Here is a 26730-nt window from a genome sequence, read left to right as displayed (position 1 = left end):
GGCCATCCCTGCAGAACAGATATACCGCTTTGCATGCGGTGGAGAGGAATGACCTCTCGGGGAAAGTAGCAACAGGCAAACTCGTGGCACCACGGTTGGTTCTGCTGCAGAGGGAGGAGCAAAATGTGTGGGAATGCAATAATTATAGGGGATTCAATTGTGGCCGCAAACGAGACTCCAGGATGATATGTTGCCCCCTCTGATGCTGGGGTCAAGGATGTCCTCGGAGCGGTTACAGGGCATTCTGGAGGGGAGGGTGAACAGCCAGTGGTCGTGGCACTAATCTGTACCAACTTTGGTTTTTAAAAAGAATTATGCGGTCCCTGAAGTCTGACCTCAAACGGTAGTGATCTCAGGATTACTACCAGCGCCACGTGCTAGTCAGAGTAGAAATGGCAGGATATATCAGATGACTGCGTGGCTGAATAGATGGTGTGAGGGGAGGGTTTCAGATTCCTGGGGCATTGGGGACTGGTTCTGGGGGAGGTGGGACCAGCAGAAACTGGACCAGTTACACCTGGGCAGGACCAGGACTGTTGTCCATGGAGAAGTAGTTACTAGAATGGTCGGGGAGGGTCTAAACTCAAATAGGAGGATGAGAGCCTATGCGAGGAGTCAGAGGAGGTAGAAGCAAGGAACAAGAACAGAAGACAGAAAGGGAAATAGGAAAAGTGATAGGCAGAGAAACCAAGGGCCAGATTCAAACAGTGAAAAATATTGGGAGTGAGACAAATAATGTTAAAAAGACAAGCTTAAAGGCTTTGTGCCTTAGTGCACGGAGCATTCGCAATAAAGCGGATAAAACTAATCCCGCAAATAGATGCCAACGGGTACGATATAATCGGGATTGCGGAGTCATGACTGTAGGGTGACCAGGGATGGGAACGGAATGTCCAGGGGTATTCAGTATTTAAGGACAGACAAAAAGGAAATGACGGTGGTGGAACTGAAGTGCTGGTTAAAGAGGAAATTAACACAATAGTGAGGAAGGATATTAACTCTGACAATGTGGAATCTGTATGGGTAGAGTTGAGAAACAGCAAGAGGCAAAAAACGTTAATGGGCGTCATACATAGACCCCCAAACTGCAGTAATGTTGACAATGGCATTTAACAGGAAATTAGTGATGCATGCGATAAAGAACAGCTGTAATTATGGGTGATTTTAATCTGCATATAGATTGGGCAAATCAAATTAGCCACAATACTGTAGAGGAGGAATTCCTGGAGTGTATACGGGATGGCTTTATGTTGAGGAACCAATGAAAGAGGTCTTCCTAGGCTGGGTATTGTGCAATGGGTACAAAATCATTGGCAATCAAGTTGTGCGAGATCCCTTGGGGATGAGTGACAATAATATGATAGAATTTACATCAAAGTGGAGAAAGTCACAGAATCTACAGTGCAGGAGGCCATTCAGCCCATCGAGTCTGCACCGGCCCTTGGAAAGAGCACCCTATTTAAGCCCCACGCCTCCACCCCATCCCCTTTATCCCCATAACCCAACCTAACCTTTTTGGACACGAAGGACAATTTGGAATGGCCAATCCACCAACCTGCACAGCATTGGACTGTGGAGGAAACCCACGCACACATGGGGAGAAAGTGCAGACTCCACACAGACAGTGACCCAAGCCGGGAATCGAATCTGGGACCCTGGTGCTGTGAAGCAACTGTACAAACCACTGTGCTACCGTGCTGCCCTGATATGGGTCTGTGTCAACACTGTCAGCGGGTCACAGTCAAAGGTAAGGAAGTGATGATAACATTGTGAACTGAGCGCTCACGCTCCTCAGTCTGTGCCATGGTCTGACAACCTGTCTGCTGAGTGCTCACTCACACCCATCACCTGCACGTGGCAAGTCTTACCCTGATGGTACCGCACCCCCCCCACCCCCCTCTTCCCCATCCCAGTGCCCTCCTAGTTAGCCTCCATCTGCTCAGTACTCAGCCGCTACATCTTGGGTGCACATCAGAAATAGAGGCAGCCTGCTGCTTAAGTGTTTCCCATGGCCTTTGATACCCCTAGCCCGAGTCCTTTGGGGAAGGGGGGGCAGGATCTGGAGGGCCCAGACCCACAAACCGACCGATGCCACATGCCTCGCCATACCACTCTGTTCCAAGGCCGACTCCGAGGTGGCCGCTGTCGGGGGAGGGGGGAGGTGGCCGCTGTCGGGGGAGGGGGGGGGGGGGGGGGGGAGGTGGCCGCTGTTGGGGGAGGGGGCCGCTGTCGGGGGAGGGGGGGGGGGGGGGGAGGTGGCCGCTGTTGGGGGAGGGGGCCGCTGTCGGGGGAGGAGGGAGGGTGGCGGTTGTCGGGGGAGGGGGGAGGTGGCCGTTGTCGGGGGAGGGGGGAGGTGGCCGTTGTCGGGGGAGGGGGGGAGGTGGCCGTTGTCGGGGGAGGGGGGAGGTGGCCGTTGTCGGGGGAGGTGGCCACTGTCGGGGGAGGAGGGAGGTGGCCACTGTCGGGGGAGGAGGGAGGTGGCCACTGTCGGGGGAGGAGGGAGGTGGCCACTGTCGGGGGAGGAGGGAGGTGGCCACTGTCGGGGGAGGAGGGAGGTGGCCACTGTCGGGGGAGGAGGGAGGTGGCCACTGTCGGGGGAGGAGGGAGGTGGCCACTGTCGGGGGGAGGTGGCCACTGTCGGGGGAGGAGGGAGGTGGCCACTGTCGGGGGAGGAGGGAGGTGGCCACTGTCGGGGGAGGAGGGAGGTGGCCACTGTCGGGGGAGGAGGGAGGTGGCCACTGTCGGGGGAGGAGGGAGGTGGCCACTGTCGGGGGAGGAGGGAGGTGGCCACTGTCGGGGGGAGGAGGGGAGGTGGCCACTGTCGGGGGAGGAGGGAGGTGGCCACTGTCGGGGGAGGAGGGAGGTGGCCACTGTCGGGGGAGGAGGGAGGTGGCCACTGTCGGGGGAGGAGGGAGGTGGCCACTGTCGGGGGAGGAGGGAGGTGGCCACTGTCGGGGGAGGAGGGAGGTGGCCACTGTCGGGGGAGGAGGGAGGTGGCCACTGTCGGGGGAGGAGGGAGGTGGCCACTGTCGGGGGAGGAGGGAGGTGGCCACTGTCGGGGGAGGAGGGAGGTGGCCACTGTCGGGGGAGGAGGGAGGTGGCCACTGTCGGGGGAGGAGGGAGGTGGCCACTGTCGGGGGAGGAGGGAGGTGGCCACTGTCGGGGGAGGAGGGAGGTGGCCACTGTCGGGGGAGGAGGGAGGTGGCCACTGTCGGGGGGAGGAGGGAGGTGGCCACTGTCGGGGGAGGAGGGAGGTGGCCACTGTCGGGGGAGGAGGGAGGTGGCCACTGTCGGGGGAGGAGGGAGGTGGCCACTGTCGGGGGAGGAGGGAGGTGGCCACTGTCGGGGGAGGAGGGAGGTGGCCGTTGTCGGGGGAGGGGGGAGGTGGCCGTTGTCGGGGGAGGGGGGAGGTGGCCACTGTCGGGGAGGAGGGAGGTTCCCGCCATCACCACCCATGGGGCCGGTGGATACTCGCCTCTGCGCTGTCCGGCAACCTCAATGTCGCCGACCGATCGATCCTAGGTCACCCCACCGATCCCCAGGGCCCGTTCCTTGTAAGGGTCGAGGACTCTGATGACTGGCACCCCGCCGACCATCTGGGTCCTCTCCCATCTGTTGTAGGCCCAACTTCTTCTGTGGAGATACAGAGGACATCGTGAACCGCACATTTCATGCATTGCCCAAGGGGGTGGGGGGCAAGTGCCCACTCACTCAGGCAGCCCGGTGCAGGTCGTTGATCTCACGGCACTGGGTGCCAGTCCTTCTGGTGACACTCGCCGATCTGACAGCTGTTGCCACTACCTCCCAGGCAACATTGGCTGCCCTGTGACTGACCCTCCCTAGCCCCGTGGGGCAACAGGGCACTCAACATTCTGGCCAGGTCGGCATCCCCAAATCTTGGGCCATCCTCCGTGCCATGGCCCCGCGCTGTGTGGGGTCCGCTCTGCGGGATCAGTTTAAATGCTGCTCCCCCTCGTTGGGGGTTGGGGGGGGGGGGGGGGGGGGGGGGCAGGCCCAGTCCCAGCGAATCAGCCAGCAGGAGTGTCATTTGCGGCATCAAGCCCGTGGGGCCTCGTTAAGTGGACAGTTAGGTTTTTTGGAGACAGAAGTGCAATTAAAGCATTGTAAAAGAAAGATCATAATTCATTACAGGCAGGGATCATATTTGCTGAAGTTGGGTTAATGGACTTTTGTTTATATTAAGAGGGTTCCCTGGGCAGTAGATAATGAGACATGGGGTGTGATTTCCGGCCACATTGCACTAGAGCGAGTACAAGGTGGCTGGTAGATCCCGGAAATATTCTCACTGGCTTCCCGGCAGCCTTTATTCCTCATGGGATCCACCAAAGTCCCACGAGGCACAGAATCTGAAGCACATCCTTGACCAAATAGCACGTGCCAGGTAGGATTTAGACCTACTTAGGCAGGTTCATTGGATATCTACCGGCCTTCCAGCATCTACCTGCCTCCACAGTGACCACCCAGGGGTCACCCAGGCCATCGGAGACCCCTGGGTGGTAGGGGATAGTGCAGGGTGGGCACTTTGGCACTGCCCAGCTGCCAGGGTGGCACCGCAGAGGGTCAGGGCCCTAGAGGAGCTGTGCCAATGACAGGAGGGTGGAAGGTCTGTGGCAGGTAAGTAGGGGCCTCTAGAAAGTTGGGAGCTGACAGATGGGGGTATGGGGGAGCCTGAAGAGGTGGGACCCTCATGGACCCCGTAGGGCGTGTCCTCACATTGAGGGGGGGGGGGGGGGTAGTGCCTGTGTGTGTGTGTGTGTGTTTGGGGGGGGGGGGGGGAAGGAGGGGGTGACATTGCCCATGGATGGCAAGTGTGGAGGACCCACAATCTCACTTTGAGATGGCTGCCCGATCTGAGCTCAGCTTCGCAGTGCTGAAAATAATCCTAAATGTGGACTAAGCTGGTGAGAAGCTCCCCAGGGCGCAAAAGGTGACGAAGGGTGCGACTCTCCCAAAGGGGAACAAAGTCCCATCGTGAGTGTGTTTAGCCGCGTGTTTCCAGCTCTCGCAGTGCTGGAACTTGTACCATCGCCCTCGGTGGCTCCCCTGCTCTTTACCCCTGCCTCAGGGACCTTGGGGCCCGATCCACCTCTGGGGCCGTGTCCAGCACCTTCTCTTCCACCAACCTGGCCGGCATTCTTACGACATAGCCCATTGCACTTGTTCCCTCCACTCCCTCCGGAAGGCCCACAATCCACAGATTTTCCAGGTCCTCCACCTTCACTCGCAGCGTCTTGCACATGTCCCCAGGATCGCCATCTCCGCCTCCAATGACACAATCCGATCATCCTGGTCAGACACCATCGTCTCCACCTCCTGGATCATTGCCTCCTGCTCCTAGAGGCCCTTCTTCACCCGTTCAAGGTCCCACAAAGGGGTGCCACGTCCCCCTCAATCAGTCTCGACCAGTCACTGTGCATTTCTTTATGCTGCTGCTGAAATTTGTCCTTAATGAAGCTCATCAGATTCTCCATTGCAGTTTTCCAGTCGACGACCCTTCCCCTTCCGCCGTTTTTAGAATTGATGCTGCGCCACGGGGCTCCTCCAACCTTTAGTCAGGGGTCTCACTGTCCTGTCGAGTTTGGCAACCCACAGACACACCCACCTGGGGAGGACTTAATACCCTCTACTCTCCACATACCAGGGCTCGTACGGTCTTCTGTCGAGTTTGGTAAGCCACAGACACGCCCATCCTGATACCCTCTACTCTCCGCACTACTCTCTGCACAACCTTTCCACCGAAATACCCCAAAGTTCAGGTAAAAGGGGCCAAAACTAATGGCTTCAAGCAGGAGCCTCTGTGCTCCCACCACTCACTCCATGGACGCCACCAGAAGTCGCAGTCTTACAAAATTTAAATAAAAAATATTGGGGTTTCTGTCCAGTATCCCAGCCACTGTGGGGATCTGGTCTGGGATTGGAATACACACCCTCTTCAAAAAACAGAAAGGTCTGAAGAATGGCCACTGCCAATCTGCAATTTCCAGCATATCTGCATTAGTTAAAAGTTAAGCAGAATGAAATTGAACATTACCTGGAGGTCGAAAAATTTGCTATAACGTCTGTAGATGATATTTGACGTGTTATCTGACCAGTTGACTTGGATAACGTAAACCTGTAAAAATAAAATACATTCTTAAAATAATTGTATTTTTTCCCCATTCACGATTCTATGAACACCTACTTCACAGAGCACTCTAATATAGAGCAGTCTAATATAGAGCAGACATTCACTGTGAACCTTTTCATAAATAAAGCTGCCATAATACCAGATGACCATAGACTGCTTTCCACTTTGAGGGGGAGAACTGACTGGTGGTGATTTAACTAGAGGGTCACCACAGCTCAGGCGAGGGGCAGGTTGAGAGGCGAAGCCTTCATGAATAACCTCAGCCGGTACGGGAATTTAAACTGGCCCCCTTTTCCACTTCCTCACTGTCACCACTACCACCAATGGTGGAGAGCGTAACAGTAGGCAAGCATTTTGGAGATATTGACCAATATTCAGTTAAATTTAGGGTACAAGGAACAAAGTACAGCACAGGAACAGGCCCTTCGGCCCTCCAAGCCCGTGCCGACCATGCTGCCCGACTAAACTACAATCTTCTACACTTCCTGGGTCCGTATCCCTCTATTCCCATCCTATTCATGTATTTGTCAAGATGCCCCTTAAATGTCACTGTCGTCCCTGTTTCCACCACCTCCTCCGGCAGCGAGTTCCAGGCACCCACTACCCTCTGTGTAAAAAAAAAAAAAAAACTTGCCTCGTACATCTACTCTAAACCTTGCCCCTCGCACCTCAAACCTATGACCCCTAGTAATTGACACCTCTACCCTGGGGAAAAGCCTCTGACTATCCATTCTGTCTATGCCCCTCATAATTTTGTAGACCTCTATCAGGTCGCCCCTCAACCTCCGTCGTTCCAGTGAGAACAAACCGAGTTTATTCAACCGCTCCTCATAGCTAATGCCCTCCATACCAGGCAACATTCTGGTAAATCTCTTCTGCACCCTCTCTAAAGCCTCCACATCCTTCTGGTAGTGTGGCGACCAGAATTGAACACTATACTCCAAGTGTGGCCTAACTAAGGTTCTAGTTATGGAAAACGGTAAGAATGGGCCAGGAACCAAAGAACTTTGTAAAATTTCCCCAGTTAAGAAAATAAACGATTTGACCCAAGTGACTGGGAGCAGTTACTCGCAGATAAAATGTCAGAGCAGGGAAGGCCTTCAAGGAGAAGATAGCGACAGTACAGGGTAAATATGTCTCCATAAAGACAAAGGGTGGGACCAAGACCAGAGGACCCTGGTTGTCAAGGGACATAAAGGCCAGGATTGGAAATCGACCGAGGTGGTCATGAAAGTTGCCACTGAGGCAGGTTTTGGAAAACGGGTTCAGAACAAGTGTCCCTACCAGAAGAAAAATTGCTTTGCAAATGCAAGTATTGTCTTCATCTGCCTGTGTAAGTGGCAGGAGACCTGCATGTTCTGTTAGTGTTGTTTAAGGGAACTACTGTGTTAACACTCTACATGTAGAACATTACAGCGCAGTACAGGCCCTTCGGCCCTCGATGTTGCGCCGACCTGTGAAACCACTCTAAAGCCCATCTACACTATTCCCTTATCGTCCATATGTCTATCCAATGACCATTTGAATGGTGTAATGGTGTTATCGTTAGGGTTGAAGTTTACAAATGTAAATATTGTTTGAGTTAATAAAGTTTGTTTATAAAATAACCAAGCCCTACTCCTCATATTATCACTCCTGGAACAAATCGATCTTCCCACACCGCGGTTGAAACATTATGGTCTTGGTCCAGTCTCTTAGCCAATGTTGAGAGCTGGCTCGGGGTCCGTAACAAATTGGAGGCTTGTGGTGGGATATTCTCACACATAATTCCTTGTTTGGTTTGGGGTTATCAAACTGAAAGACAGTGAGTGTTGTTATGGGCCAGGGTTTAAAGAACCCCAAAGTGTATCATGGAGTTCACCTGACCCACAACTTTTACTAGATTGTGGTATGGGGAGCACATGGCCCACTCTACAGGTGGTACTGCAAAAATGGAAAAGTAATTTTTAAAGCAAAACAATGTTTATTCTATGAACTCAAGTTAACCTTTTTAAAACATAGTGAACATCTTCGCAACCATCAATTCAAATACAACCCCCAAAGAATACAACACTAAGTAATGCTTAATAACTTCCCAAGCAACATCCAGAAAACATAAGAAACACCTTTTAACAGAAGCACATTAGGTTTACATTCACTACTGAGAACATTTATAATTCTGAATTCACCAAATGATCAAGAAAGATAGTCTTTTCATGGCAGAGATCAACAGTACACCTGCTCTGTCTGGCTTCAGCTCCAACACTGAAAACGAAACTAAAACACACCCTGCTCAAATAGCCTAAAACAAAAGTAAAAAGCTGACAGACAGCCCAGCTCCACCCACTCTGACATCCTTGTAGTAAACACCCATTTCTTAAAGGTACATTTCTTAAAGACCCATTTCTTAAAGGTACTCTCACATGACTGTGTGTGGATCGATTGTCTTCGTTCCAGGGTTGAAATATTGAATAAGAAGTGACTGAAGATGAGCCTTACAGTTGCAAAAGATGTCCCGGGGGTGGAGGAAATCACTTGGGAGCAGTTACAAGGCGAATCGAAAGCAAACTTGTTGAGTTTATCAGAGAAACTGCCCTTAGCCCTGCCAAAAGGGGCAAAGAAAGCAGAGACAATACAAACCATAGCTCAATATTGAAACTTACCAGTGACACAGTCTAACCCATTAGAATGAGCTCAAATCCAATTAAAAATGAAAGAATCGGAAATGCAGCAAAAACTGAGAGAAATGGATAAAGCAACTGAAACAAAAGAAAAAGAGAGCGCTTTTCAAAGGGAAATGGAAAAGAATAAGATTGAAACGCAGAGGGAAAGATTAGCGAGCGAGATATGCGTTTGCCTCACTATCAAAAGAGGTATCTGGGGATGATGATGAGGTGAAGAAAGTGATATTAATTGCCTACAAACTAGTGCTAGGAGCCTACAGACAAAAGTTTAGAAATCTAAGAAAAGACCCAGGTCAGACCCATCTAGAAGTTGAGAGAATAAAGGTGAGCTGCCTTCGGGCACAGGGTGGCCATTAAGTCAAGTCCAATATCTCCAAATTTGCAGATGACAAAGCTGGGCGAGAGGGTGAGCTGTGAGGAGGATGCAGAGAACCTTCAGTGTGAATTGACAAGTTGAATGAGTGGGCAAATGAATGACAGATGCAGTATAATTTTGATATATGTGAGGATATCCACTTTGGTGGCTGCATCACAGCTTGGTTATGTAAACTGCTCAACCCAAGACCATAAGAAACTACAGAGAGTCGTGAACACAGCTCAGTCCATCACACAAACCCGCCTCCCATCCATTGACTCTGTCTACACCTCCTGCTGCCTGGGGAAAGTGAGCAGCATGATCAAACACTCCTCCCACCCAGGTTATTCTCTCTTCCATCGGGCAGAAGGTACAAAGGTCTGAGAACACGTACCAACGGATTCATAAACAGCTTCTTCCCCGCTCTTACCAGACTCCTGAATGGTCCTCTTATAGACTAAACCAATTTCCCTACACATCTTCTCTACAGTTGGATCACTTCACCCGATGTCAATGTCTGTGTTTACATGCGTATTTATTGTATGTCCTATGTTTATCATGTATGGAGCAATCTGCCTGCACTGTACACAATACTTTTCACTGCACCTCAGTACACGTGACAATAAATCTAAAAAACGGGAAGGGGAATTAGGAGAGGAGAATGTGCAATGAGACAGGGGTATCCTTGTACATCAGTCGCTGAAAGTAAGCATGCAGGTGCAGCAGGCAATAAACAAGGCAAATGGTATTTTGGCCTTCATAGCCAGAGTACAAGAGCAGGGATGCATTCCAGCAATTATACAGGGCCTTGGTGAGGCCACACCTGGAATATTGTGTGCAGTTTTAGGGGGGGGGGGGGGGGGAAATCTCATAGAAACCTATAAAATTCTAACAGAACTAGACAGGGTAGATGCAGGCACGAAGGGCTGAATGAAATCCTCCTGCTCCGATTTGTTTCTATGACCAATGTCAAATCAGATATCAGTCTTAAATTAGCCTGTTGTTAAATGGAGCTTATTTATTTCTTCTACCCTCACTAAAAATTTAAGTCATTTTCTTGAGCTTCCCAGACTTGTTGTTTCACCCCATCTCATGCCAAGGAATGGATTGAAGCACATTTCCACTGAGTATAGAGGATCAGAAAAACCAATAAATTAAACTAATGCAGATGGATAAAGCCGTGTAGACCTATGAAATGTGTTACTAATAAGTCAAAAATATAAACTGGGGTACTACTATATTCAGGCAAAATATTATTTTGGCCACAAGTCAAGAACATGGTAAGGTTATTAAGGAATATGGGAGTACTTGCACTGGAACAAATGTTAAGGAGATTTTGAAGAGGTTTTACAATTAGAGCTTTGAAAGAATGAAGAAAAACTGCTGTATCTTGAAGAGGAGTAACAAGCAGTCATTAATTTTTCTGACTGGCAGTTTTAAAATTGATGCATTGGTCAGCATGGAATAACTTACCAAATGCAGTGGGTAAGCCATAGATGATTGCTTCTCAAGTCAAAAACGAAAAAAATATTTGAAGCAAAGACATAAATGGCTGTGAGGAGAGAACAGAAAAGTGAAATAAGCTTTGCATTATTCCAGTTCTGATAGAGCAAAGAACTTTAGCAGTTATATAATCTTCAGGAGAAGTATATGGGATGGATGGAGTATTAAAGAAGAATTACTTCCAGAGTGCCAGAACGTTTTAGGTGGTTATAAGATGACAGGAATTTGTAAAGATAGATTTACAAAATAGGAACAGAAATAGACAAGAAAACAAAATGTTGGTCAGCAGGTTAGGCAGCATCGATGGAGAGAAAACATTTCAGGTCAATAAGCTTTAATCGGAGCCCAATGTAAAAGAAAATGCAAATAGGTCTTGAGATCGCTCTCCTTGGAGGAATGGACACATGGAGTTGCTTCCCACTGCCTGGACTGCTCGCTACCTTCCAGGCAGGGGTCCCGTATTACAATGGTCCCAAGGGGGGGGGGGGGGGGGACCCCATTCTTGGAGCTGGAAGGTGTGGGGGTGGGGGGAGGGGGGGGGGGTGCTGCAGCTGTGGGAACTAGTTATCAGGCCATGGGAGTCCCTGGGAATCCCTCTTATTCTATGCCATGCATACATTTGCATGGTGTGGAACACGGAATTGCATCCTGCTTTCCGAGCACACGGGGATCGTAAAACTGGTGCAATTCAGCTCCAGTGGGAGAACATACGGGATAATCCCACACATGGATGTTTGACCAGAAACTATTGGAATAAAATGTCAGTCATAGCTCAGTGAGTAGCAGTCTCACCAAACTGAGAAAATGGTAAAATCCAGGCTCACAAGTGCAGTGATGAGGAGTTGGAGGTTCTGTTCTTCAAATAAGACATTAAACTAAATCCTCTGCAGCCCTCCTGGAAGATGCAAAGGATCCCACAGCACTGCTTTAAAAGGCATGGGAGTCTCCCTGTCTCCTTCACCATCACTCAATCATTTTAAACCTGCTCTTTACTAAACTACTTGTTTCTGGGAGCTGCCACATTCGTCACACTACAATAACTACACTAAACTGCTTTATTGGTTGCAAACCTCAATAACCGGAGATCACAAAAGGCACGCACCAATTTTGATTCTATCCCAAGTTGACAGGTGTGGAAAATCATGCAGCCGTTTATCCTCCTCACAACACCCCTCCCCCCAGATTTCATTTAACCCTATCTGCATATCCTTCTATTCCTTTCTCCCTTTATCTAGCTTCCCCTTAAAATGCTTCAACAAGGCCATGATAGTGATGACATCCACACGTCTTGGGAACAGCCTAGTGTATGCCACTTCAATAATAATAATAATCTTTATTGTCAGAAGTAGGCTTACATTAACACTGTAATGAAGTTACTGTGAAAATCCCCTGGTCACCACATTCCGGTGCCTGTTCGGGTACACTGAGGGAGAATTCAGAATGTCCAAATTATCTAACAGCACGTCTTTCGGGACTTGTGGGAGGAAACCGGAGCATCCGCAGGAAAATCCTCGCAGACACGGGGAGAAAGTGCAGACTCCGCACAGTGACCCAAGCCAGGAATCGAACCTGGGACCCTGGCACTGTGCTACCGTGCCACTTCTGGATTGAACACATTGCTGTGGAGGCCGAGTAGTGAGTGGCAGCCCCTTCCACAGTTGGCACAGATGAACAACGTTGGCCCAAGGTCGACCAATGTTTTTTCCTTGCAGCAGGCTCTCTTTTCTGCCATCTGGTAATTTATTTTATCCTCTGCTTCCTGATCGCCAGCCCCCAGAAGTTCGTGCCAGCAGCGAGAATTTCCAATGCATCGACTCCAATCCCAGTCAACCGGAGGTCTTGCTTGCAGACATCCTCTTATCACAGACACGGGCGACTTGTTGGTTTTGTTATGATAATGAAGCTCCAGCATAGAGCAAGTCTTTGTGGATGTGGCAATCATCCATTCAGTTCACATGATTCAACCAATGGAGTCACCGCTGGCTCGAGGGCAAACATGCTGGGGTCACTGCAGGATGGTGTACTTCCACAATCAACACCATCAGGAGAGGTCCAATATTTCAACTAAGGCAGCGGAAGTGGAAGCTGTTCAGCTGCTTTTCTTGGCTTGCATAACTGGTCCATGCTCACTACTATAAAAAGGAGTGTGCTAAGAACACAGGCCTGGCACAGAGCTTTGTACTTTGATTAGTTTACTGTTGGTCCAAAGTGGACTTCTTTTGCACCCAATTCTTTTTTCCCCCCAATTAAGGGGCAATTTAGCGTGGCCAATCTACCTACCATGAACATCTTTGGGTTATGGGGGTGAGACCCATGCAGACACAGGGAGAATGTGCAAACTCCACACAGTCAGTGACCCAGGGCCGAACCCGGGTCCTCGACGCCATGAGGCAGCAGTGCTAACCACTGCACTACCATGCTGCCTTGTGGACTTCTCAACTTGTTGACACTTTATTGGAGTCACTAAAAAGTGTACTAAAAAAGCAGGAAAAGATGATATGCCCCAGGATGCAGCCCTGCTTTACCCCACTGCTGATCTTGAAAATGACTAATGATAATGACCAAGCTGTGAATGTTCTCATGAATGACAGAAAGCCCAGGAGTCCAGTCGAGCAGACTACTTTCCCACAGAGCTTCAAAGAGTCCGTCGCAAGTCGAAGGCTTTGGTGGGGTCTATGTAGGTAGAGTGATCTGCACGGTTCACAGAACTTCTCCTTTAACCACCAAAGTGACAAAGTCATCCAGACTCGAAACATCAGCTCCCTTCTCTCTCTCCACAGATGCAGTCAGACCTGCTGAGATTGTCCAGTATGTTCTGGTTTTGTTTCAGATTCCAGCAAATGCAGTAATTTGCTTTTATAATCATCTAAGCTGTTGGATTTGTCAGCTCAGACTCGGGGTAGATGCACGATACCAGGGTCTGAAATCTTGTCAGGGCAACACAAGCAAATACCTTCCCCACAATACTTAGCAAAAGTGCCTATTCTTGCATCATCCATGTCTTGAGACAAGAAATATCTTTCCTTCCAGACTCTCAAAAGCTCATGGAGATTCTGCAGCAGCGCTGGCTTTCAACATATATCAGGTGAAATGCCAGTTTCCTGGGGCTTTACCAAGATGGTCATTGGCCTCGTTTAACTCTGCTATGGTGGGCTCACTGTCCAGCTTCTCCATGACAGGAAATGTGTAAAAGCACAGCTTTCAGACACAACTTTACCAAAAAGATCTGGAGGCCTGAAAACCTTCCATATCATATCACGTGCAAAGGAATGGTAGGCTCTGTTGCTGCTGGTTCTCAGTTAGCCCGGTTTCTGAGCTGGCATCTCTGCTTTCATTCTTTTCTTCCATTCCTTCATGCTGAACTGCACTTAGTCAGGCTGTTGTGTTGATCGGCGCTTGTTCCTATTCGAACTCATTTCAAGTGGGGTGGACAAACAGTGGCGAGTCCCTCATCGTTTTTACTGTCATCATGTGAGTGGTCTTGATGTCCCCAGTGGCTGAGGAAGAGCGTTCCCGTGGCGCGAAGGTGGTTTAGTGATATGCTCACCTCTGCTTTTTGTTGTTGGCCATGGAAAGCTGCCACCAGGTTCAAGAATCTCTTGTGGCTTTGGTATGCAGTTAGGGTTGCACAGTGCTGACCTGCTGTACCTTCACCAGGGCCAGTAGGTAGAGGCTTCTCAAACTGATTACTCCTCTTCCACTGGACGTATGGTGGTCACCTCCTGGGTGGTTAGCTGGCCTCCCCAATGAGGATTTTCTGGGACCATTAACAAGAGTGGATAATAATGCTCTGGAAAGAGTGAAAACAGTTCACAGCTGAAGCCCCAGTCAGGATACTCTGTTTGTCAGGAACATGCAGTTGTGTTTGGTTAAGGACAGTGGGTGAATGTCTTGAGGAGATCAAAGGCTACACAGACATCCTTGCTCTAGAGAAATAGAGAAAGGCAAGATCTATTTGCCAGCAAACCTCAGGTGATTCCAGGATCGTACCAATGATTGGCAGTCCGATTCCTGCAGGCCCATAGAGGTGTGTCCACTGTTCAAAGTCATTGGGCACGTGTCCTGCCTTGCTGGGTCCTGTATCTAATTTTTTTCAAATTTGGATGGTCATTAATAGAAATGTCAGCATTCCAAAGTGAGAGATCAAGACCTTTCAACTCACCCAAGAAGCATAGTTCGCTCTCCTCTGGGTTTGCGGTCTCAACCTCTTGGCTTTCTGCACATTCTGGAGTTTTTACCTTGCAGTGTCCAATCCTGTGGCATTGGGCTGCACTGCAGGATATTGATCGTGCATGCAATGGTACTTTGCACCATTCCGACTTAGTGTCCCTGCTGTGGCCAAGCAAGCTGGACTGAGGGTTGGTGTCTGCACCATGTATTATTCTCCTGTAGAACCCATCTGGAATGTCTTTTCCAGGGTTAGATCTTCCTTTCCTAGCAGAAAAAGCTGAAGCGATGCTGAATCTCAAGAACGTTTGCTCACCAAGTCTCCAATTGGTCTGGACCTTTGTCTGAACGGACTCGGAACTGCGCTGGTCGGCATTGGCAGGCACCACAAAATTACACTTTCTTCGAAGTTTTAATGATGGCCGCTCTCCAACTTCTTTTGTACAGCTCGAGTCAGTAAAATTGGAGCTTTTGCTCATTGTTTTTTTTTATTTTTAAACTGAGTTGGGCAGTTGCGACATTCCCGAAATATTTAATTAATTTATTCTTTTCCTTTCAGAATGTCAGATACCACTTATTCAGGCTCCATGACAACTTTCTTTCAAACCGCACTACTGGTACTGAATTACTTAAAAGGTGCTCTCAGGATTTGCAACAGCCTAGTTTAGCTCATCCTTGCCGGTTCTGTAACCTCTGCACTCAAGCTGGACTTTGGGATATTCAATGGAGTCTTCTGCTGTCATAAGGAATTTTAAATCACTACCTTCAGCTTCCAAGCCTTTCTTTCGTAGTTTTCCCTCTGCTTCTTTAGGAGCTTCTTTTCAGAACAGAATGCTTTGATGAATTCTCAGTCCTGCAGCATTTTGGTTCATCTCTTCATTTTAGCGAGGTTCTGGATTTTTAACCCATCGCTGTCACCATGTTGGGACGGTATTGGTTACAGATCAGTACTGTACTCAGCCCTACATTAACCCCATGTGCCAGATCCTTATATTATACCTGCTGCTCAACAGAAAATCTGTGATTGGAGGATATTGGAGGAGTTGGAACACTTACTCAGGCTGATCTTGCTGCCGCCATTACCAATCACTTCGACAGGCCATTTTGATGGGAAGTAAAAATGGCTTCCGCACATCAAAACCTGGACATGGATCCCAAAATCAGGCGATCTCCTAAACACCTATTCGGGATAACCAAAACTCAGGCATCTTTAAAACACCGACCCCCTCAAAACATGGGTCTGAACCTTAAACACTCAATAACCAGGGGGTTCCAAACTCTGTCCCTTTATAAAGGACAGGTGAAGAATGAGGAGAGACAACATTGACTAGATGCTGCAATTTTAAAAAGGGGTTATAAGGCAGAGATATGGGGAGGGTACAACAGTAATGTTTGAGAAGGCTGTTTAAAAATGATGATGGGTTCATGGACTTCATTAATAAAGGCATAGAATACCCAGCCAAGGAAATGTTAAATCATTATAACACTGGTTAGTCCTCAGCTGGGCAGTGTATTCAATTCTGGGCTCTACACTTTCAGAAGGGTGGCTGGGCCTTGGAGAGGATGCACAAGATCTTTACTAGACTGGTACCAGGGATGAGAAAGTTCAGTTAAGTGGAGAGATTAGAGAAACTGGGACTGCTCTCCTTAGAACAGAAACTAGAGGCAATTTGATTTAGATATTAAAAATCAACAGCAGCTTTGGTAAGAATAAATAAGGAGAAACTGTGTCCAGGGTCAATAATCAGTGGATACAGATTTGATTACACCATTACTGTACGATTGGTTTGATTTGATCTCTCAACATGACTACATTTAGCTGTGCACTATCCTCGTAGTGAACATGGACACAGTACAATAAACGTGGTTGTGTAAAGCGATCCTTTGGGATTTGTTTGGAGGAAGAGCCAGTCCCGTTTTTAAAACTTCAGATTTATTCCCTATTGACAGGGATTGAAGCATGGTTTGCCAAACTTTTTTTTTTATAAAAAGCTTAGTTACAACGGTTTAGTCGATTTAATTTCAGACAGTTGCATGTTTGTGGAATCTTCAGTGTGCACCGAATTTGAATCTTGTTTACAAGATAAACAAAAGAATGAGCTGTGATACAAGCAGTTAATCAAGGTGCATCATCAACCAACATCTGCAGAGAGTTTGGCACATTGATAGATTTCCTGTTGTAGCTGCTTCAAGGACTAAGCTCCCTTTCCTGTCACAGTTCCATGTAAACAATCCCTCAAAGTATTTATAGCAAGCTGACAACACTATATCCTCAATTTCAAACTCAGTCACAAACTGTACAACTATCTCACCATGTACTCGAGGTAGAAATCCCAACTTAGGCAGGAATAAATAATACATTTGTTTTTATTCCAACAATCATAACTACTTCAGTAATACACAGGCACCCAATAAATTCACTTTGACACAGACTAGCAGCTACCTAACTAATTATAAGGAAACATAGGGCTTCCTTTCCACAAAACAAATGGAAGCAAGGGGACAGCATCAGCCAATGTTCGGCCCTTATCCCTCCTCCTTATCACTCTTCTCAGAATCACAGATTAGTGCAGAAGAGGCCCTTCGGCCCATCGAGTCTGCACCGACGCACGAGGCCCTGACCTGCCAACCTAACCCCACTTGCCAGCACTTGGCCAATAGCCTTGAATGTTAAGACATGCCAAGTCCTCATCCAGGTACATTTTTTAAGTGTGTGTCCGCTTGCAACCGACCGTTCAACTATGGGGAACAGCTGTTCTTTATCCACCCTGTCCATGCCCCTCACAATCTTGTCCACCTCGATCAGGTTGCCCCTCAGTCTTCTCTGCTCCAGCGAAAACAACCCAAGCCTATCCAACCTCTCATCATAACTTAAATGTTCCATCCCAGGCAACATCCTGGTGAATCTCCTCTGCACCCCCGCCAATGCAATCACATCCTTCCTATAATGCAGCGACCAGAATTGCACAGAGTTCACCAAAGGTCTATATACCTCGGAACGTCCCAGTGTCAGACCTTTCACAGTATACGTCCTTGTTAACACGCACGCAAGCACACACCTATATCATTTATATAACTGACATCAATAGGGGACCCAGCACAGGTCCCTCTGGTACACCACTGGTCACTGGCTTTCAGACACTAAAGCATCATCACCCTATGTCTCCTACCGCCAGGCCAATTATGAATCCACCTTGTCAAACCACCCTGTATTCCATGTGCATTAATAATAATATAATAATAATCGCTTGTCACAAGAAGGCTTCAATGAAGTTACTGTGAAAAGCCCCTAGTCGCCACATTCCAGCGCCTGCTCGGGGAGGCTGGTACGGGAATTGAACCCGCACTGCTGCCTTGTTCTGCATTACAAGCCAGCTCTTTAGCCCACTGTGCTAAACCAGCCCCTATTTGCCTTCTTAATAAGTCTCCCAGGTGGGACCTTGTCAAAGGCTTTGCTTAAATCCATGTAAACTACATCAACTACCCTCATCTACACACTTGGTTACATGCTCAAAAATTCAATCAAGTTTGTTGGGCATGATCCCCCCCGCGCACCACCCACATGTCCTCCACCCCCTCAAAAAACCTGCTCATTCTGGCCACCGTCATATGAGCCCTGTGAACTACTTTAAACTGAATGACATTTTTCTCTCTTCAGGGTGGCACTGGCGATAGCACTGCTGCCCCACAGCTCCTCGTCTCATTAAATGCCCTTATAATAATAATCTATTATTGTCACAAGTAGTCTTACATTAACACTGCAATGAAGTCACTGTGAAAATGAAATGAAATGAAAATCGCTTATTGTCACAAGTAGGCTTCAAATTAAGTTACTGTGAAGAGCCCCTAGTCGCCACATTCCGGCACCTGTTCGGGGAGGCTGTTACGGGAATTGAACCGTGCTGCTGGCCTGCCTTGGTCTGCTTTCAAAGCCAGCGATTTAGCCCTGTGCTAAACAGCCTCTAGTCGCTAGCCTCTAGAAAATCCCCTAGTCGCCAATTCCAGCGGCTGTTCGGGTACACAGAGGGGCTGGTTTAATAAGGGGCTGGTTTAGCACACTGGGCTAAATAGCTGGCTTTTAAAGTAGACCAAGGCAGGCCAGCAGCACGGTTCAATCCCCGTACCAGCCTCCCTGAACAGGCACCGGAATGTGGCAACTAGGAGCTTTTCACAGTAACTTCATTTGAAACCTACTTGTGACAATAAGCGATTTTCATTCATTCATTTCATTTCATTGATTTCATTTTACAGAGGGAGAATTCAGAATGTCCAATTCACCTAACAGCACGTCTTTCGGGACTTTGTTAGAGAGGGGGACAGCCACTGGGGATTCCTGCACTGACTGCCTGCTCTTTCTACCAGTCCTGATTTTAGGCACTATTCCATTATTGGTGATTGTAGCTCCACAGAATGTTTAGATATGGAGAGCCTGTGCATTTGGCTATTTAGTACATTAAAGACAAATCCCACCCTTGCCTAATATCATTGGAGTACAGGTTCAAAGCTCCTTGAAGGTGGAGTCGCAGGTGGACAGGGTGGTGAAGAAGGCATTCGGCATGCTTGGTTTCATTGGTCAGAACATTGAATACAGGAGTTGGGACGTCTTGTTGAAGTTGTACAAGACATTGGTACGGCCACACTTGGAATACTGTGTGCAGTTCTGGTCACCCTATTATAGAAAGGATATTATTAAACTAGAAAGAGTGCAGAAAAGATTTACTAGGATGTTGCCGGGACTTGATGGTTTGAGTTAGAAGGAGAGGCTGGATAGACTGGGACTTTTTTCCCTGGAGCGTAGGAGGCTTAGGGGTGATCTTATAGAGGTCTATAAAATAATGAGGGGCATAGATAAGGTAGATAGTCAACATCTTTTCCCAAAGGTAGGGGAGTCTAAAACTAGAGGGCATAGGTTTAAGGTGAGAGGGGAGAGATTCAGAAGGGCCCAGAGGGGCAATTTCTTCACTCAGAGGGTAGTGAGTGTCTGGAATGGGCTGCCAGAGGTAGTAGTAGAGGCGGGTACAATTGTGTCTTTCAAAAAGCATTTAGATAGTTACATGGGTAAGATGGGTATAGAGGGTTATGGGCCAAGTGCGGGCAACTGGGACTAGCTTAATGGTAAAAACTGGGCGGCATGGACTGGTTGGGCCGAAGGGCCTGTTTCCATGCTGTAAACTTCTATGATTCTATGATATCAGATACATATTATTTTCTAGCAGTTGTGGGAATGCGCTCTGAAGCACAATATCTGGCCTACCTTTCGTTTCTCACTCCATCAGCATTGATGTCCTATTGTAGTGCAAGCTAATTCAAAACAGACCAACCGACCAAGATAAGATTTATTTTTTGTTAATTTAAAGTACCCAATAATTTTCTTCCAATTAAGGGGCAATTTGGGGTGGCCAATCCACCTACTCTGCACATCTTTGTGTTGTGAGGGTGAGGCCTACACAGCCACGGGGAAAATGTCCAAGATAAGATATTGTGACCTGTCCAACCTCCAACACAAGAAGCTGAATGTCACTGCTGACAAAACAGTCCGCTTAGTCGGCACCCAATCCACCAACTTTAACAGTTATTCCCTCCAAAGCAGTGTCAGCAATGAGAACCATCTACAAGATGCTCAACACCACCTCCAAACCCAATCACAGAGAAGGACAAAGGCAGCAAGTTCCCCTCCAAGCCACACACCATCTTGATTTGGGACTACATCACTAATCCTTCTGGTTAAAAATCCTGGAACTCGCTTCCTAACAGCAGTGTGGATGTTCCTACAACACATGGACTGCAGTGGTTCAAGGATGCAACTTACCACCACCTTCAGGGGTACCACCACAATCTCAAAGATAATTAAGGAAAGGCAATAAATCCTGGCTAAGCCAGTGATGCACATATTCTGTGAACAAATAAATAAATGAAAAAATGCTGTATTAAAAAGCAGGACTTGCAACATCCAACATCAAATTAGTATACTTAACGAATTCGATCATCAGGGGCAGCACGGTAGCACAAGTGGATAGCACTGGCTTCACAGCGCCAGGGTCCCAGGTTTGATCCCGCGCTTTGTCACTGTCTGTGCGGAGTCTGCACGTTCTCCCCTTGTCTGCGTGGGTTTCCTCCGGGTGCTCCGGTTTCCTCCCACAGTCCAAAGACGTGCAGGTTAGGTGGATTGGCCATGATAAATTGCCCTTAGTGACCAAAAAGGTTAGGAGGAGTTATTGGGTTACAGGGATAGGGTGGAAGTGAGGGCTTAAGTGTGTCGGTGCAGACTCGATGGGTCAAAACGGCCTCTTTCTGCGCTGTATGTTCTATCTCATCAAATCCTCCCATGCCTGAATGCTTCTAGATCTGGCTCCAAGGAGGACACCAACATTGGTTCAAACGTCCTCCCTTTGAATCTAGAGAATGTGGCTTTGGTACTGCTAATGGAAACATTAGCAACTCTGATACTGAAAGATAAGACCATAAGATAAAGGTGCAGAATTAGGCCATTCGGTCCATCAGGTCTGCTCCATTCAATCATGGCTGATATGTTTCTCATTCCCATTCTCCTGCCTTCTCCCCATAACCCCTGATCCCCTTAGGAACCTATCGATTTCTGTCTTAAAGACACTCAGTGATTTGGCCTCCACAGTCTTCTGCGGCAAAGAGTTCCACAGATTCATCACCCTCTGGCTGAAGAAATCCCTCCTCATCTCTGTTTTAAAGGACCGTCCCTTCAGTCTGAGGCCAGTGTTAGTTTCTCCTACTAGCAGAAACATCCTCTCCACATTCACTTAATCTAGGCCTGCGAGCTTCAATTACATCCTCCTTCATCCTTCTAAACGCCAAAGAGTACAGACCCAGAGTCCTCAACTGCTCCTCATATGACAAACCCTTCATTCCAGGGATCATTCTTGTGCCAGGTTAAGGATGATACAGAACAACTGCAGAGCAGAGAGGATGGAGGTGAAAAAGATGAGGAGCCAGTGGTTGTGATCCATCTCAGCACCAATGACTTTGCCAGAAGGAACAAGCAGGATTAGCAGGTAGAGTTGAGGGAGCTCGGGAAGAAACTAGCAAGCAGGATCTCAAGGTAACAAAAGGTTTAATCTGAAATACAATCAGCCTAAATGCACATAAAAACAGGGCAGAGAACATAGGAAAGAATAGAGCAACATAGAATTATAGAATGGAAATCTAAAAAGATGGTTCAACAAAGAGAGGAAATCCTATTAACAATTAGCTATACTGCCTATACAGGAATGCCCATAATAATAGACTTATAAAATTCTAACAGGACTAAACAGGGTAGATGCAGGTAAGATGTTACCAATGATAGGCGTGTCCAGAACCAGGGGTCACAGCCTGCGGATTCAGGGTAAACCATTTCGGACAGAGATAAGGAGACACTTCTTCTCACAGAGTGGTGAGCCTGTGGAATTTATTACCACAGGAAGTAGTTGATGCTAAAACTTTGAATATATTCAAGAGGCGGCTGGATATAGCATTTGGGGACAATGGGATCAAAGGCTGTGGGGAGAAAACAGGATTAGGCTATGGAGTTGGATGATCAGCCACGATCCTGCTCCTATCTTCTATGTATCTATGTAACAGGGGAGCTGGAAGTATTAGGTTGCGTGGAGTCAGAGAGCAGGGATTACCATGACATGGCTAAAGAAAAATCAGGACTGGGAATTAAACAAGGCATGTTCAGAAAAAAAGAGAAAGGGACCAATTTCGCTGTACTTATTCAGAATAATACAATGGCAGTAGAAAAAAGGTGACGCAACTATTACAGGACAGACACTCGATGTGGACAGTGTGAGGGACTAAGACCTCATCCAGTATATTTTTTATAAAATATCATCGATGAAAACTGAACAAAAGACCTTTAAAATGGCTGAACCTGTTCTGCCTGTGACCCTCAAATAATTTTAAAAAAACACTGGGCAGTTTCAGAAAACTGGCTTACATTGGACATAAAATGGGTCAAAGTGAATGGGTTACCCCCGGGAAACGCTTCCAGGTACATGCAAGTGAGGGCGTTTGTGAGGCGGCAGGTGAGGGAATTTCCGCTACTCCCGGCACAGGGGATTAAAGATAGGGTGATTTCGGGCGTATGGGTCGGGGCGGGCAAGGTGTCGGTGATATACCAGGAGAAGAGGAGGGAGCGGCTTTGGTAGGAGGAGCTGATGGGTAAATGGGAGGAGGAGTTGGGGGAGGAGATTGAGGAGGGGCTATGGGCTGACGACCCAAGTAGGGTTAATTCCTCTTCCTCGTGTGCCAGGCTTAGCCTGATACAATTTAAGGTGGTTCATAGAGTGCATATGACGGGGGCGAGGCTGAGCAGGTTCTTTGGGGTGGAGGATAGATGTGAGAGGTGCTCAGGAAGTCCGGCGAACCATGTCCATATGTTTTGGTCATGCCCGGCACTGGAGGGGTTCTGGAGGGGAGTGGCGGGAACAGTATCTAAGGTGGTGAAAGTCCGGGTCAAGCCAAGCTGGGGGCTAGCACTATTTGGAGTAGTGGACGAGCCGGGAGTGCAGGAGGCAAAAGAGGCCGGCATTCTGGCCTTTGCGTCCCTAGTAGCCCGGTGAAGGATCTTGTTAATGTGGAAAGAGGCGAAGCCCCCCAGTGTGGAGGCCTGGATAAATGATATGGCAGGGTTTATCAAGTTGGAAAGGATAAAGTTTGCCTTGAGAGGGTCTGCGCAGGGGTTCTACAGGCAGTGGCAACCGCTCCTAGACCATCTCGCGGAGCGTTAGATGAAGGTCAGACAGCAGCAACAGCAACCCGGGGGGTTCTCTGGGGGGCATTTGAGCAAAAAAACACATGAATGATCCGGAAACTGACATGTACGGGAATAATCCAATGTACAAAGTTTTGTATCTTATTGACTTGCCATGTCAGTTCTTTTTCTTTTCTTTGTTACCCGGGGGGGGGGGGGTTTGTAAGGTGGAAAATATTGTTATTGAAAAATTCTTAATAAAAACATTTTTTTAAAATAATGTGTTTTGATTTGAATCTTACTAAATGGTATGTTGAGTTATTGATCATTACTTGAACTTGAACCTCGTGGCGATATCATAAAGATACCTGGCGACTCTAGAGCAAAGGTTAAACAAACAGAGCAAATTACGATTTAAGAGCCAACCAAAAGTTAGCAACATATTACTAGCGACATCCTGACGGGACCCAACTTAGAAGTGGCTTAACCACTCCGGGAGAACTCAAAATTTGAATTAGAAATCCAATTGGGAACAGAAAAACCACAAGTGTTCAAGCAGTTCTGATCAATCCTCATAATTCGGAAGTGTGTTAATGCATGCGTAACTAATAGGGCCATAAGGTAATACTGATAGATTTTTGTTGCGAAAAACTGTCGGGAGTTTGTATTCCGGAAAATAGCGAAAGCCGTACCCGTAATTACAGCACCGCCTCAATACCCCTCGTTCCAAATTTTAAGAGAGTATTTACAAAGAACAAAGAAGTGTACAGCACAGGAACAGGCCCTTTGGCCCTCCAAGCCCGTGCCGACCATGCTGCCCGACTAAACTGTCTTCTACACTTCCTGGGTCCGTATCCCTCTATTCCCATCCTATTCATGTATTTGTCAAGATGCCCCTTTAAATGTCACTATCGTCCCTGCTTCCACCACCTCCTCCGGTAGCGAGTTCCAGGCACCCACTACCCTCTGTGTAAAAAAACCTGCCTCGTACATCTACTCTAAACCTTGCCCCTCTCACCTTAAACCTATGCCCCCTAGTAATTGACCCCTCTACCCCGGGGAAAAGCCTCTGACTATCCACTCTGTCTATGCCCCTCATAATTTTGTAGACCTCTATCAGGTCACCCCTCAACCTCCTTCGTTCCAGTGAGAACAAACCGAGTTTATTCAACCGCTCCTCATAGCCAATGCCCTCCATACCAGGCAACATTCTGGTAAATCTCTTCTGCACACTCTCTAAAGCCTCCACATCCTTCTGGTAGTGTGGCGACCAGAATTGAACACTATATTCCAAGTGTGGCCGAACTAAGGTTCTCTTCAGCTGCAACATGACTTGCCAATTCTTATACTCAATGCCCCGGCCAATGAAGGCAAGCCTGCCGTATGCCTTCTTGACTACCTTCTCCACCTGTGTTGCCCCTTTCAGTGACCTGTGGACCTGTACTCCTAGATCTCTCTGACTTTCAATACTCTTGAGGGTTCTACCATTCACTGTATATTCCCTACCTGCATTAGACCTTCCAAAATGCATTACCTCACATTTGACATTAAACTCCATCTGCCATCTCTCCGCCCAAGTCTCCAAACAATCTAAATCCTGCTATATCCTCCGACAGTCCTCATCGCTATCCGCAATTCCACCAACCTTTGTGTCATCTGCAAACTTACTAATCAGACCGGTTACATTTTCCTCCAAATCATTTATATATACTACAAACAGCAAAGGTCCCAGCACTGATCCCTGTGGAACACCACTGGTCACAGCCCTCCAATTAGAAAAGCATCCTTCCATTGTTACTCTGCCTTCTATGACCTAGCCAGTTCTGTATCCACCTTGCCAGCTCATCCCTGATCCCGTGTGACTTCACCTTTTGTACTAGTCTACCATGAGGGACCTTGTCAAAGGCCTTACTGATGTCCATATAGACAACATCCACTGCCCGACCTGCATCAATCATCTTAGTGACCTCCTCGAAAAACTCTATCAAGTTAGTGAGACACGACCTCCCCTTCACAAAACCATGCTGCCTCTCACTAATACGTCCATTTGCTTCCAAATGGGAGTAGATCCTGTCTCGAAGAATTCTCCCCAGTAATTTCCCTACCACTGAATTAAGGCTCACCGGCCTGTAGTTCCCTGGATTATCCTTGTTTAGTGAGTGTAGTTTATTGAGGACGATTAGAGGTACCGTTTTTTTAAATTTTGTAATGCATGTCCCTGTTTGACATAGCGCCACTTAGAATGTTAGTTAAAAAATGTCATTGCATAGTTATGGTCAGTGTAGAGGCCATGGAAGAGTGCTCTCCGGGTCAGGGAATGAAGACAATGCAGTCATGTGATCCTTCACGCTTCGCGTTAGGGATCACAAGGAGGGAGTGTAGCCACCTGGGTTGGCCACTTCCCAACTTAAAATGGAGAACCACAAAGACTGAAGGAAAATTCAGCCATCACAGGCAAAGACTAGCAAGTACAGAAATCATGTGTATTAAAACCTGTAAAAAACCAGACAGCACAGAAACCAGCAGCCATCTGCATAGTAATGCGCAATTCCAAGGCACAATTGCAACAGTTAAGGTGAATAAAGCCAAGCCAGGCTCCTCAGCGCCAGCAGGAGCCAAGACAAAGGAAGGCCAACGGACATTTAGGGACCGCCCAGCGATCAGGGAACAACTCCAGTATTGGAGAAATCGATCCAAATGATCGGAACGCAGCCCAATCATTTGGAACCAGGTACGGGGTCCGCCCCGAAGGGCGGGAAGCCCCTGGGGACTATAAAGTAAAGACCCAAGTTCAAATCGTCCTTCTTTGGCAGGGTCACTCAGCAACTTGAATCAACCCGTGAGAGTGACCTGTCTAAGCTGCCACATCAACCAAGTAAGTCTCCAGTCAACGCTCGCTACGAGATGGGCGCTCCTAGCTACAAGTCCAAACCAGCTTTTGAATCCTGCAGACTCAGGACCTGAACGAAAGGCCATTTGTTCCCCTGACCTAGTGGGCCAGTTCCAAAGCTAAGTATAGGCCTTTTAGTGATAGGAATAGTCCAGAAAGTAAAGTTTATGCATGAGTAGTGATTTACTGCGTATAATAAATATGTGTTTTGACTTGAATCTTACTAATTGGTGTTGAGTTATTGATCATTACTTGAACTTGAACCTCGTGGTGGTATCATAAAGATACCTGGCGACT

At 47.8% G+C, this 26730-nt stretch overlaps 1 protein-coding gene across 4 annotated transcripts in view; it reads right to left on the bottom strand.

Annotated features, from left to right (window-relative positions):
• Positions 1–26730, bottom strand: part of sh3pxd2aa (SH3 and PX domains 2Aa) — a 395200-nt gene that overhangs the window by 351407 nt on the left and 17063 nt on the right. For all 4 annotated transcript variants that reach the window (XM_072479783.1, XM_072479782.1, XM_072479785.1 and 1 more), the window contains exon 2: positions 6053–6133. In XM_072479783.1, coding sequence (XP_072335884.1) covers positions 6053–6133 — 81 coding nt within the window. The remainder of the gene's footprint in view (positions 1–6052; positions 6134–26730) is intronic.

This window comes from Scyliorhinus torazame, chromosome 16 (assembly GCF_047496885.1).
Source record: "Scyliorhinus torazame isolate Kashiwa2021f chromosome 16, sScyTor2.1, whole genome shotgun sequence".
NCBI lineage: Eukaryota > Metazoa > Chordata > Chondrichthyes > Carcharhiniformes > Scyliorhinidae > Scyliorhinus > Scyliorhinus torazame.
Note: the sequence above shows the minus strand (reverse complement) of the source record. Positions and strands in the feature narration are given on the sequence as shown.